The 12,465-nt window shown below is 38.9% G+C and overlaps 2 protein-coding genes across 2 annotated transcripts; one reads left to right on the plus strand and one right to left on the minus strand.

Annotated features, from left to right (window-relative positions):
* Positions 1-1,793: 1,793 nt before the first annotated feature.
* On the minus strand, positions 1,794-10,151 carry LOC134832163 (titin). Its single transcript, XM_063846085.1, has 5 exons — positions 9,783-10,151; positions 8,489-9,714; positions 3,970-8,426; positions 2,674-2,832; positions 1,794-2,614 (listed from the first exon to the last, which is right to left on the minus strand). Exons 1-5 carry the CDS (start codon positions 9,854-9,856, stop codon positions 2,183-2,185), a joined length of 6,348 nt encoding a protein of 2,115 aa, XP_063702155.1. The 5' UTR covers positions 9,857-10,151; the 3' UTR covers positions 1,794-2,182.
* A 166-nt stretch (positions 10,152-10,317) lies between these two features.
* On the plus strand, positions 10,318-11,519 carry LOC134832174 (histone chaperone asf1). The gene is made up of 2 exons (XM_063846115.1): positions 10,318-10,410; positions 10,467-11,519. Exon 2 carries the CDS (start codon positions 10,523-10,525, stop codon positions 11,249-11,251), a length of 729 nt encoding a protein of 242 aa, XP_063702185.1. The 5' UTR covers positions 10,318-10,410; positions 10,467-10,522; the 3' UTR covers positions 11,252-11,519.
* Positions 11,520-12,465: the final 946 nt, after the last annotated feature.

A 12,465-nucleotide genomic window follows, 5' to 3' on the forward strand; every position in this document is an offset into this window, starting at 1 on the left:
TTCTGTTTCTTTTGACATGTTTTTTTTCAATTTTAATGTATCGCAAGGGGCATTCAACAAATTTCAGTAATTTTAAATCACTTTCATCACTTTTTATTTTACTTTTCTCATATTATTTATTTTTAAAAATATTTTATTTTTCATATTATTTCATTCTAATTCATTTTTTGTGCTGAATGCAAAATCTGTTTAACACGGATAAACACAACTTTTATGAAGTAAAAAGTTGATGCATTTTGGCAGAAATTCACTAATAATTTATTATTTTAATTTTAACACTTTCACTTCTCTTACCGGGCTGATTTCCACGTCTTGCAAGTCCTGGGACGTTGTTCGACGTTGATGGAGTTGAAGATGATGGGATGTTCTGGCGATTCATGATAAACGGCAAAAAAAAAGGCTCGATAAATTTCTGGTGTGAAAATGTATCTCGCAAAGGAACGATTTCTGTCAGTTTCCTTATCACCTCTTGTTGCGAAAACGGTTATTTTTTGACATTCATGTGCTAGTTGCTCGTGGATTGTTTATGTGTAAAGACGTGTTCAGACGATAAATATATTTTTTAAAAATAAATTAAACACAAAATAATTAATAAATAATATATTAATTATCAAGATCAAATGTTTAGTGCAGTCAAGAACTATTTAAATACACGAAATTACATAAAATCAAGTATTTCTCGCGAGGTAAATAAGAGATAAATTTGTAAACTAATCATCCAAGATTTTTTTTTTTGATCCAATTCTAATGAAGTTTATCTCACAGGAGACCTTTGTAGCACAATTTGGATAGGAAAACAATTCAAACGGCTTTTGAAGTTGATAAGGAAATTCCTGATCCAGATTCATCAGATTACAAAAAATCCTTTGCCATGAGATCAACCTCGGACCGATCAAAAAATCTTCCTGGTGCGCTCGCAACATTAGAACCGATTAAATCGCTTCACATGGAAAGAAAATTGGAACACAAGGCATATTTCTTGAAAGCTGAAACGGCGTATGATCATTACAAAAACATTAACAACAACATCCAAGACGTTTCGACCAACGAAATTGAAAATAAAATTTTCAAACATTTTCAATTTTAAACAACGAAAAATATTAAACAAAAAATGTTTTTCTTTCTTGGAAAGCTGAAATCGAAAAGCAAATTTTTTTGAAAAAATTGGAGTGCGTGCATTGAAATTCTTGTCAATTTTCGAACAAATAAATTTTATCCCGCTGACTTAAAATCGTGAAATTTTTTGCAAGTCAATTTTTGAACAGTTTTAAGCCTAAAATTGAATAAAAAGTCGTTTTGAAGATGAATTTCATTCATATTTTGTCAATTTTCGAACAAATAAAATTTAGCTCGATTTCTCATCATGTTGCCTTAAAATCGAGTTTTTTGTACTAAGTCAATTTTTGAACAGTTTTAAGCCTAAAATTGAATAAAAAGTCGTTTTGAAGATGAATTTCATTCATATTTTGTCAATTTTCGAACAAATAAAATTTAGCTCGATTTCTCATCATGTTGCCTTAAAATCGAGTTTTTTGTACTAAGTCAATTTTTGAACAGTTTTAAGCCTAAAATTGAATAAAAAGTCGTTTTGAAGATGAATTTCATTCATATTTTGTCAATTTTCGAACAAATAAAATTTAGCTCGATTTCTCATCATGTTGCCTTAAAATCGAGTTTTTTGTACCAAGTCAATTTTTGATTAAATTTTCGAACCAATTTCATTTAGGGCTTCTGAAATTAAAACTCGACATTTTTTTTTACATATTTTTATTAAAGAAATATTTCCTGTTTTTTTTTTCTGTGTGTAAGATAAATAAATCTTCTCAGCTTAGAACTAAAGTTTAAACGTAATTAAGCATTGCATTTCTACTCTTCAATATTAAAAATTCTTCTCTAAAAATCTCCTTAACTACTAGCACTAAATTTAATATACGTTGAAAAAATACATTTATATCTTTTTTCTTATCTCTTCAGATCAATAATTATGTTTCTCCTCGATAAATTTCACTTTTCTCAGTCCTTATGAATCCTAATCTCCTACTATTTATTGCAATAATGCGGCTAATACTCTCTAATTTTTTAGTTTTGGGTTTGTAAGCGACTACAAACATTTTTTTCGGGTAAAATTTTTCACACACTCTGAAACACGCAAAAGCTCAAATCACACAATTCACTTAAAAAATTACTTCAGCATCGTCGGCATGCCGCTGTACTTGCTCGACGACGACGGTTGGTACAAGTTTGAATTCGATTTTCTTCCACTGGTGCCCGATTGTTGTTGTTGTTGTGATGTCGTTCCGTCCTTTTTCTTGCCCTTGTTTTGCGTTTGCACGCGATCCTTGATTTTGGAAATCAGTGCTTCGATTTCGTCGATCGAGTAGCTGAACACGAGTTTGCAGTTTTTCGGTGTCAAACGGTTACTTTGGATGTTCTTTAGCGTGTGACGCAGGCAGTAAATCGTTTCTTCCTCTTCTTCGTCCTCGTCGTCGTTCGTGTCTTGTTTGACTTTTACCAGGGAAATGGACAAGTTGGCACGACAAATTTCGCATTCAAACTCCTCGGCGATCTTTTTCTTGCCTATCGGGATTTTTTCGGTTTGAACAACGCCGGCGTCCTAAAAAGATTTTTTTTTTAATTATTTTCTGACATTTTTTTAGAGAAAATAAAACTTACTTTTAAAGCTTTTCTGTCGGATTTTTCTTTTTCGTAAACCTCGATGAGCATCGGAAGAATTTGCGCGTGTAATTCTTGACTGGAACGTTGATCACTGGCGATCGCGAACAAAAGTTGCTCCAATGAGAACATCGCTGGCTCGCAACTTTCGTGCATGTCCTAAAAAATAAGGTTTTTTTTTATTAATTTTTTGACTAAATTTCAAAGTAAATTGAGATAATTGATTATTTAAAATTAATAAAATTAGGGCATTTCGAGTGAAACATTAAAATAACTTTAAAAGGAACTAAAATTAAAATAAAATAATAAATTACATTATATTTGCAATTTAAATTAAATTTTAATTAATTAAAATTGATAAACTAATTAATTAATTTAAATAAAGTTTATTTATTTAAAACATTTTTTAAAATTTTTTATTAAAATTTTTAATTATTTTTTAATTTTTTTTTATTTATTTATTTATTTTATTTATTTATTTATTTTTTATATTTTATTTCTTTGCTTTTAATTAAAATTTAATTAATTATTTTTAATTAAATTAAATTAATTATATCAAAATTTGATTAAAAAATTAATTTCTCATAATTTTTAAAGTAAACTTAGGCCGCTCCAAATTTTTTTCTATGTTTTTGTCCCATCCCCCATTTTAGAAGTCGAAAATCCAATGGAAAAAAAAAAGATAAAAATTTCATCAAAATTGATTGTTTTGCTAATTTTTCACAATTTTTTAAGAAAATTTGAAAAATTTTTGAAATAAATTTAATTTTTTGAAATTTTTATATTGAAAATAGAATTAATTATGAATTTTCTTAACTAAAAAAAATTTCAAAAAATATTATTTTAAAAAAATTTTTGACATTTATTTATTTTTATGACTTTTTTTTATTAATTTTTAACATGAATACTTTGAGATCAAATTTAAATTATCAAATCTCAATGTAGAAACCATAATATCAACAAAAATATTGATTAATGACAAAAACTGTTAAAATTGTGTCATTTTGTATGAAAAAGTATTTCAAAAAAATTTTTTTTTTTAATTTTTATTTTGCCCCCCCCCATTTTTTCGAAAAAAACTTTTTAAATTTAAATTAAAATTCGAATTAAAAATTTTAAATTAGCGGCCTTAATTAAATAAAAAAATTAATTTTTAAAGAAGAAAATTTATGTTACGAGAAAAAAATTTTGAAAACTAATTTTTTTTTTAAGAAGAAAATACTTTTTTTTTTAATTTTTGGCTTCATTAGAAAAAGAACAAAAACTTTGAAATAAATTTCATGGAAAAAAACTCACCTCATAATCTGCCTTTGCCGTTTCCAGCCACGAGCTCGACGCAAACATGACACTTTCCGACACCGTGTATCCCGTACAAATGCTGCTCGTGTAAGCTCTCGGGAAAATAATGACAAATTGTCCGGGTTCTTGTTCAGTTCGGCACAACGAAACTCCCTTATCGGTTAACATGTGAGGAGGAACCATCGCTGTATCGCACGGAAGCCACACCGTTTTGCTCTGACAATGTGTCGGAATGAGATTTGTCAGTGCCGTGCGGAAATTGTTGCTCTGTTCATCAGGCACGCCATACCAAATTTTCGAACCACCCGTGTGCATATATTCGATCCAAGGCAATCCGTGTGGATCGCGATACCAACAACACGCACTGAAAAGCATCCCGACGTGAATTGTGGGCACCGTAACTCCCGTCACAGGTCCCAGTGAACGCAAAATGGATCCGTGATTGTTCGTTAGCACTTTGAGGTTCCACGGATGTTTGGCACATGGCGATCCTTTGCCTTTGGGACCCGGCGTCGGAAACCCGTAGCCATATCCCGACGAGTCAATTGATCCGGAGTTGACGCAAACGTGACTGTCTCGCACCGCAACATGACGCCAAAATTCAGCTTCGACTTCCTGCGATGTGGGTTCAGCATTTTTGAACCAAAGTGACATCGTGTTGCGAGCAATACGGAAAAATTGGTTCAACGGCATGCTGCGTCCCTTGACCATGCACTCCATGGAACACTCGTTGTCGTCGTCGTCTTCGTCTTCCGTCGATGACGATTGGTTGCTGTCATCATCTTCGGACCCGCGAAAACGATCGGCGTTGCGTCGTGCCTTGGCCTCCTGCTTTGCCCAGTCAGCTTCAACTTCGTCGAACAGCTTTTGACGCTCACTCGGCGACAACGTGTCGTACGGCAACAAATATTTACAGTAGATGTCGTCGAGTTTCGAGACACGATCGTGCGCCGTTTTCGGAATGCACATTTCCTCCGAGACTTTGGGCCATTTTTTCTTCTCGATCACCTCTTTTAGTCCGCCAAGCTCTTGTACGGTGTGATACAAACGCGGCAAATCAACTTCCATGCCGCCAATCCACGGAGGATGTTGCATCGAGATGTTTTGCGTTTCCAAGTACTTTTTGATGGCAGCCAGTTCTTTGGCACTCGGACCCCAGCGATACAGCATCTTGTGGATGTACTGGTTGTATGCCGTGAATCGCATGTCGTCCGAAATGCGACATTCCGGCTTGAAACTCGCTGGCGGAATGACACGACAAATCCCAAAAGTAGCAGCTACCGGCAAAATTCGCTCGAAAAACTCAATTGGGTCTTGGAATTCCTTCTCCGTGGGCCGAAAGATGGGAGCTTCGACCATTTGGGCGCTGTCATTGATGTGCGGAAACGTCGACGGGTTCGCCGGTTGAATCAAAGGCTTTGTTAGTTTCGAACGAGCTGACGACAGGGACGAATTTGAGTTAATTCGCGATAATGCGCCAGCAGGCGGAGGCGTTTCAACAACAGGAGTCGTTGGAAGCGACACAGGAACTGTCACCGTTTTCATTTCCAACTCGTCAGACTTGAATCTAGGTTGAACTGTTCCAACAGGCACCGATTTTCCGATCATATCTTTGCTGCTGGTCAACGCCTTGACAATTTCCGTCATATTTGTGATGCCCTCCGGCATGGGAGTTGTGCTTTTGTCGCCCATTTCGGCTTTTGTAACGAGTTTTGCGTGCATAATGACGCGTTGATTGGGTCCTTCGGGACCCTCAGTACCCAGTTTTAGTTTTACGCCTTGGATCATTTCGCCCAATTTACTGCTACCAGCAATATTTGCGGATGAAAGGGGGATGTAGAACGTTTGTCCTTCAGAATCTGAGTCTGCATCCTCTTCCTTTTTCGGTTCGTGATTGTTTGTGAGATTTATGGCGGCAATTTTGCTACTTTCCTCCGGACTGAGAGTCAACGAAACTGCTGGATTTGCATTTTTCGGCGGAGTTGGATTCTTGAAATCGCCGTCGACGTTGTTTCCTTGCGGTTTTTGGGACGACGAGCCACTGCGACGACCTCCTTTTTTGCTCGACGGCGAAGTTTTTGTCTTTTTTCCCTCCAAATCGGCATCCGGTTCGTCGAAAGAGTAAATGGATTTTTCATTTTCAGCTGAAAATGTTCCGAAAATGTTCACGACGGGCTTCGAAGTTGAGGTTGGCGTTGCTGGCGCATCGAGTTGCTTGTAAATTGGCGTACGTTTGATCGGACAATAAACGGGTTTCTTGTCCGCATTTGAAGAAGTTGGCGTTGTTGTTGTGATGTTGTTGACTGCTGTGCTCGTGTTGACGACACTCGATGGCGGCTTTGTGTCGGAAATTTTGGGAAGTGGCGACTTCAGGGGCGTCGTTTTTGTGGTGAACAAACTCAGGGGCGTTGAAAGGATGGGCGATGAAACCGTTGTGGGAGTTGTTTCCGTCTTGTTGTTGCTCGTGGGAACCATGATTTTGGGCACGACATCCGGAATGCTCGTGATTTTCGGCGGAAGCGTTGGAGGAGTCAACGTTGATGTGGATTTTAGGGGCGAAAGTTTCTCCTTTTCTTTGGCATTGAACAACTCGGGGGTGCTTCGTACCAATTTCGGCGTCTCTTTTTCACTTTCCTTCTTCACTTCCGGACTTTTGTATAATTCTTTGTTGATTTTCTCTGTCACATTGAACGACGTCGTGGGAATTTCCTCTTTTTTCACTTTGTTGAGTTGCACTCCGAGCTTTGCGGCTTGAACCGTTGGATTTTTGTTGGGCGAATTTTGTTTCTCCTCCTTTTTCGTGACTGTTTTTTGCGAACTTGATGACTCGTCCATGAAATCCTTGCTCGGATACGGGCTCATTTTCGTTACGGGACCATCCAACTCGATATCATCCAAATCATCGGGCACGGGAGTCACTTGAATGCCTTCGATCCATCGTTGAATCTGCTCGTTCGACATGTTTACTTTGCTTTTTCGTCGATCTTTCGGCGACAAATGCCCTCCCAAGTTACTTTCCGTGAGCACAGCGGGCCCAAGTGGCTTATGCACAGATCCGCATTTGCCGAGATGACATTTGGTATCCATGGGACCCGAACTTTGCGCCAGCGTGATACTGGCAATGCCAAAAATCTTGTTTTGCTCCTCTTTGCTGGGCAACAAGTTGCCGAGGAGGGATTTTGGCGCCAGATTGAGGGGTTTTGGTGTTTCGTCGTCGTCATCGTCGATTATTTCGGTTGCCACGACATTTTCTACCTTGCTGGGACGCACAAAGGGCTTTTCCTTAGTTGTGTTTGGCGCAGTTTCGACATTTTCCGAGGTGCTTGGCTTGTTTGTGGCTTTTGCATCGGGCGAAAAAACCTTGGCATTTGACGAACGGTTGTGAACTTTTAGCGAATCGTCCGTTTTGTTAAGTACATCCTTCGTGGGACTCGTTTCGAAGAGCTTTTGTGCCACGGGACTGCTTGTTGTCTTCGATTTGGGCGAACTGTTTGCCAAAAGACGCTCCTGCCACTTTGATAACTTGACTGGCGAGGGCGTTTGTTGGATTTCGGGCACTTTTATCTCCGCAGGAATGTCTTTTTTGTTTGGCGTCGACGTTTTTCGGCCTCGTTTTCCGCCACTTGCCTCCTTTTTTGTCTTTGCTTTTGTCGCCAGCGGTTCTTCATCCGAATCATCGAAGCTTTTCTCCAAAATTTTTGGCTTTTCTTCCGTTTTTTCGTCAGCAACGGGCGTTGTTTCCGCGACAGGTGTCTCTTTTTTCTTCCTGCCACGCTTTTTCTTCACCGGTTCGTCGCCCGTTTTACCCTCACTGGGTTTCATTACCGGTGACGACGCGTTTTTTGCCGCCATTTCGACCTGCTTGTCGTGAATCGACTTGATCTCGTCCTCCATTTGTTGCATCCTTTGGATATTCGGCAACTCCAAACTATCCAAGCTGTCGTCGTCCGACAATTCTTTCAAACTCAACTTGCGCCCGATCAGCTCCATGTAAATTGTCGCAGCTTCCTTGGTTTTTCGCGAAGGTCGTGCCGCACGAACTTCCGTTTCGCTCTCCGAATCATCGGCAATGGACTCTATCGAAACCTTGTCCTTGACATTTGTGCGTCGCGCTCTTCCAATTTTCTTCCGTTCCTTCGATTCGTTTTCAGTTTTTGAGCCGGGAGTCGGAGAACGAAGTTTTGTCGAACCCGGCGTCGGAGATTTCTTATCGGCGAGTCCTTTTGTGGGAACGGGCGATGCGTTTTTTGACTCAACTGCCAGTTTTTTCGCGTCAAATGCTGCTTCCGGTGCCGATTTTCGCTTCGGTCTGCCACGAGCAGCTTTTGGCGCTGTGTCAGCAGAAGCACTTTCGGGTTTTTTCTCGTTTTCGATGTCGTCATCCAACTTTTTGACAATCTCATCGATGAAATTTGACTTTTTTGGCTGTCCTTTGTGCAACGTACGACGACCAGCTGAAAGAAAAACGAGATTTATGAGTAAAAAATTATTTTTTTTTAAATTTAACGGAAATTACGCTTAGAAACTCCTTCATCGCTTTCAATTAAAGGCGTTCGTTTGCCTGTTTTGACAAGCGGTTCGTCATCCTCTGAGGAAAAATCAATTTCTTTCTTCAGTTTTTTGTTCACATGTTCGTCCTTTTCATCAGCGGAATTTTTTTTGCTGCTGCTTTCTTTGACGTTGTCGACTTTTAATGGTTTCTTGTTGTCTGTTGGCGCTGCTGAAGTGCTTTCGGGTGTTTTTTCCTTCAACATTACCACAGGCGAGTCGGTTTTCTTCTTGCGTTCCTTCTTCAGCGGTGGCGGAATACGAAAAGAAGCGTAACGCGTTTGACGTCTTTCGATTTTTTCGGGTTCTTCAGACTTTGAGTCATCATGCGTTGCGGTATCCTCGTCGTTTTCGTCTTCAGAAGCGGCTTTTTTGCCTCGCCGTTTCTTGATTTTGTCCGATGCAGTCTCTGATTCGTCTTTTTTGACATTTTTGAGAGATCCCGTGGTTCGCGGGGACTTTTTCACTGGCGTACCGTCGTCTAAACTATTATTGCTGACACTTTTGTGTAGACTAGACTTGCGTTTTTGCGGCATTTCCGTAGTTTCCTCCTCTTCTTCGTCTTCCTCGGCGTCGTTTTCGTCGTCGTTTGTGGTTTCTGGGTGTGCGCGAGTTCTGCGAGTCTCTTTCGCGGTGACTTTATTCAGTTTTGCGTACTTTTTCTTCAGCGCATTCGCGACTTTTGTGTCGTTTTTCTGCTTTTTGTCGTTCTGCTGGAACTTGTTTGACATCATGGGGACTTTTTCGGCGCGTTTTCGCACGGCGCCCGGAAACGCAGCCGGTTTCTTGGTGCTGCTCGACGATTCGCCGCCATTTTCTTCCGTTTTTTTGGGAGTCGTTGCGTCGTCTTTTGCCTCGGAAGATTTGGATGTCGAGCTCGTGAGTCCCATTTTCTTGGCAGCTTCCGGCGATTTGGTCTTTTGTGCGGCTTGGGCTTTGCGTTGCTTCTGCGGATTGAGAAAATCCAATGCGGGCGGCAACACGGGCGTATTGCGAAAACACAAGAACGTGAGAAAATCCTCGGTGTTTGGTCGTTGGTTGGGAAGCAATTCCGGCGGCGGATTTTGATTCTCCTTCACGGGCGTCACTTGTGACGAATTCGCAGCCGAGCTATTGGCGAAATTCAAATAATTCGAAGTTGATGCGGGATGGCCCTGACCTTGCGCGAATTTGCGTTGTGCTTGAAATTTCAGACTGCAAAAAAAAAAAAGAAACACAAATAAAGCGGCCATTAGCGGAAAATTTTTTCGGCGACAACTTACCGCTTTGGTGGCTCAGGAGTTGGTTTCGGTGTTGCAATTTCCTTTTGTTTTCGTTTTCCGCGCGAAACAACCATTTTCTACGGCGTTTTTGGGCGATGCGGAGATGTGAATTGCGGCGAAATTTGCAGCGATTTCACAACTTTTGACGTAGCTTCGCTTTTTGGCGACAATTTTTTCCTTGTTTGTTGTTGATACCGTATTTTGTTTTACTGGTAGCGGTAAGATGAGCACATTTTACGTGCTCTTTTCACATTTTAACGATGCCCCGGGCACACCTGAACACGTTTCAACACGATTTTTCCGTTAATTTCTGCTATTTCTTCCGAAATTTTCACTTTTAATATTGATTAAATTTTCAATTTTCAGCCATTCGTGTACTCTAGCGGCATGAAAGTGAACTAACGCGGTGTTTCCGCGTTCAAAAGACATGCGGAAATGCTTTCGGCGGAATACTGTAGTACAGCGCCGCAACCGGAAATGCGTTCAAAACATGGAAACTTGTGAGACGAATGAAATTGATGCACTTCCGGATGTCAGTATCCGGAGCAGTGTCACAACAAAAGTTTCGCGCCCACAAAAACCAAAAAGCCCGCAGCAAAATACTCGAAAAAAAGCAAATTTTACGCAGGTAAATTCGATTTTAACCGAATAAAAGGCAAATTAACCGTTCCGTGTTTCTTGCAGACACAAAAAACCCCGAAAATCTTTTGAAAATCCCCGAATTTGCGTGAGACAAAGACATGGCGAAAGTTCACATCACTAATGTCGTTGTCCTGGACAATCCGAGCAGCTTTTTCAACCCGTTTCAGTTCGAACTGACTTTCGAGTGCATCGAGGAGCTGAAGGAAGACCTGGAATGGAAGATGATCTACGTCGGATCTGCCGAATCGGAGGACTACGATCAAGTGCTCGACACAATCTACGTGGGTCCCGTGCCCGAGGGACGCCACATTTTCGTCTTCCAAGCCGATCCGCCAGATGTAACGAAAATTCCCGAGCAAGATGCCGTCGGCGTCACTGTCGTTTTGCTCACATGCTGTTATCGCGGTCAGGAATTTGTGCGTGTCGGCTACTTCATCAATGTCGACTACTCGGATCCAGAATTGCGTGAAAATCCACCGGCGAAACCGCAATTCGACAAAATGACGCGCAACATTTTGGCATCGAAACCGCGCGTCACACGCTTCAAAATCAACTGGGACGACACACCGACAAACGGACTGGATGGCGAAATGATGGCAGCGGATGGCGGTTCATGTAGCACCGACATGTTCCAAATACCGGAAAATGCACTGGCACAAGCGACGGCAGAGATGCAGCAACAAATGCAAGAAAATCCACACATGATGATGATGGCACCCGACGAAGATGCTCACGCGCTCATGGAGGAGGAGAATAGCATGGCGTTGCCCGGTGTCTCGTGCGCCTCGGCACTCGGCAACGAGAATTCCATTTCGATGGAGTGCTGAACTGAATTCAACTTGCGTCGTACTTTCTTATGCGTTCTTCTTGATTTTTTTGTCGTTTGGATAGGAAAGTTAACACACACACACACATCTCGTCGTCGCTCATTTCTCGTGTAAATACTAGATCATATTGTCGTCTCTGATTAGCAGCAACAACAATTTTAATTTACTCCTTTTCATTCTACAATAAGACAAGAACTAGATGTTTAGATTATTATATAATATATGGAAACCAACTACAAAATAAATAATTTTTGAGAAATTTAAACTAATTTTTCATGATTTTTCATTTTTTATTCAGGTCATTAAATATAATTATTTCACTTTAAGTCAAAAGGAGTATTTTTCTCATTTATGAAAAAATTCATGGCTTAAAATTAAATTTAAAATAAAATTTATTGACATAAGATTTTTTCGAAAAAGTAATTTTTTTAAAAGCTTAATTAAACATTTTCTATTGAAATTTGAAAAAAATTTTTTCACGTGAAAGTCAACGTGACCAAAATTTCTTTGGTTTTTTTTCTAAAATTTTTATTTTGGCAAGATTTTTATTTTTAATTTAACTTAAAACTTTAAACAAATAAAAGAGCAGAAAATTTGTATTTTATATTTAATTTTTATTTTTCCCCATTATATTTAAAATGGTCAAAATGCAAAAATTTGTTAAATTAAAAATGTCAAAATTGACATTTTTGCTTAAATTTACGCAACTTTAAACCAATTCTTTTTTTTATTATTTTCTAAATAGCTAAAAATCTGAAAAACTTATTTTTAATTCAAAATTGTTTGAAAACCAAATAGTTTTCCTTAATTTTTTATATAAAAAAGTATAAAATACGAAATTTTTTTGTAAAATACGAAATTTTTTTGTAAAATACGAAAAAAATATTTTTTATGAAGATTTTTGTTATACAGTATCAAGTGCAGACAAAAAGTTAATAAAAGAGCAGAAAATTGTATATTTTTAGCAAGAGATATTTTTTAACTTTTGGAAAAAAATCAATTTTGATCGTCAACCAAAAAATTATTTCTCTCAATTTTATTCATAATTCATTAAAAAAAAAATTGACCAAGCTGTTGATGATCCTTTCGAGGACGTTGTGGCTGCTGATGAATTTTTTAGGATGATTAAATTGAGTTTGATCGCATCAAGAAAGAGGACGAGTTACTGTTGATGTTCGAGTATATGTGGGACTTAATTTATTGAAAGCTACCGG

This window comes from Culicoides brevitarsis, chromosome 2 (assembly GCF_036172545.1).
Source record: "Culicoides brevitarsis isolate CSIRO-B50_1 chromosome 2, AGI_CSIRO_Cbre_v1, whole genome shotgun sequence".
In the NCBI taxonomy this organism is placed as follows: Eukaryota; Metazoa; Arthropoda; class Insecta; order Diptera; family Ceratopogonidae; genus Culicoides; species Culicoides brevitarsis.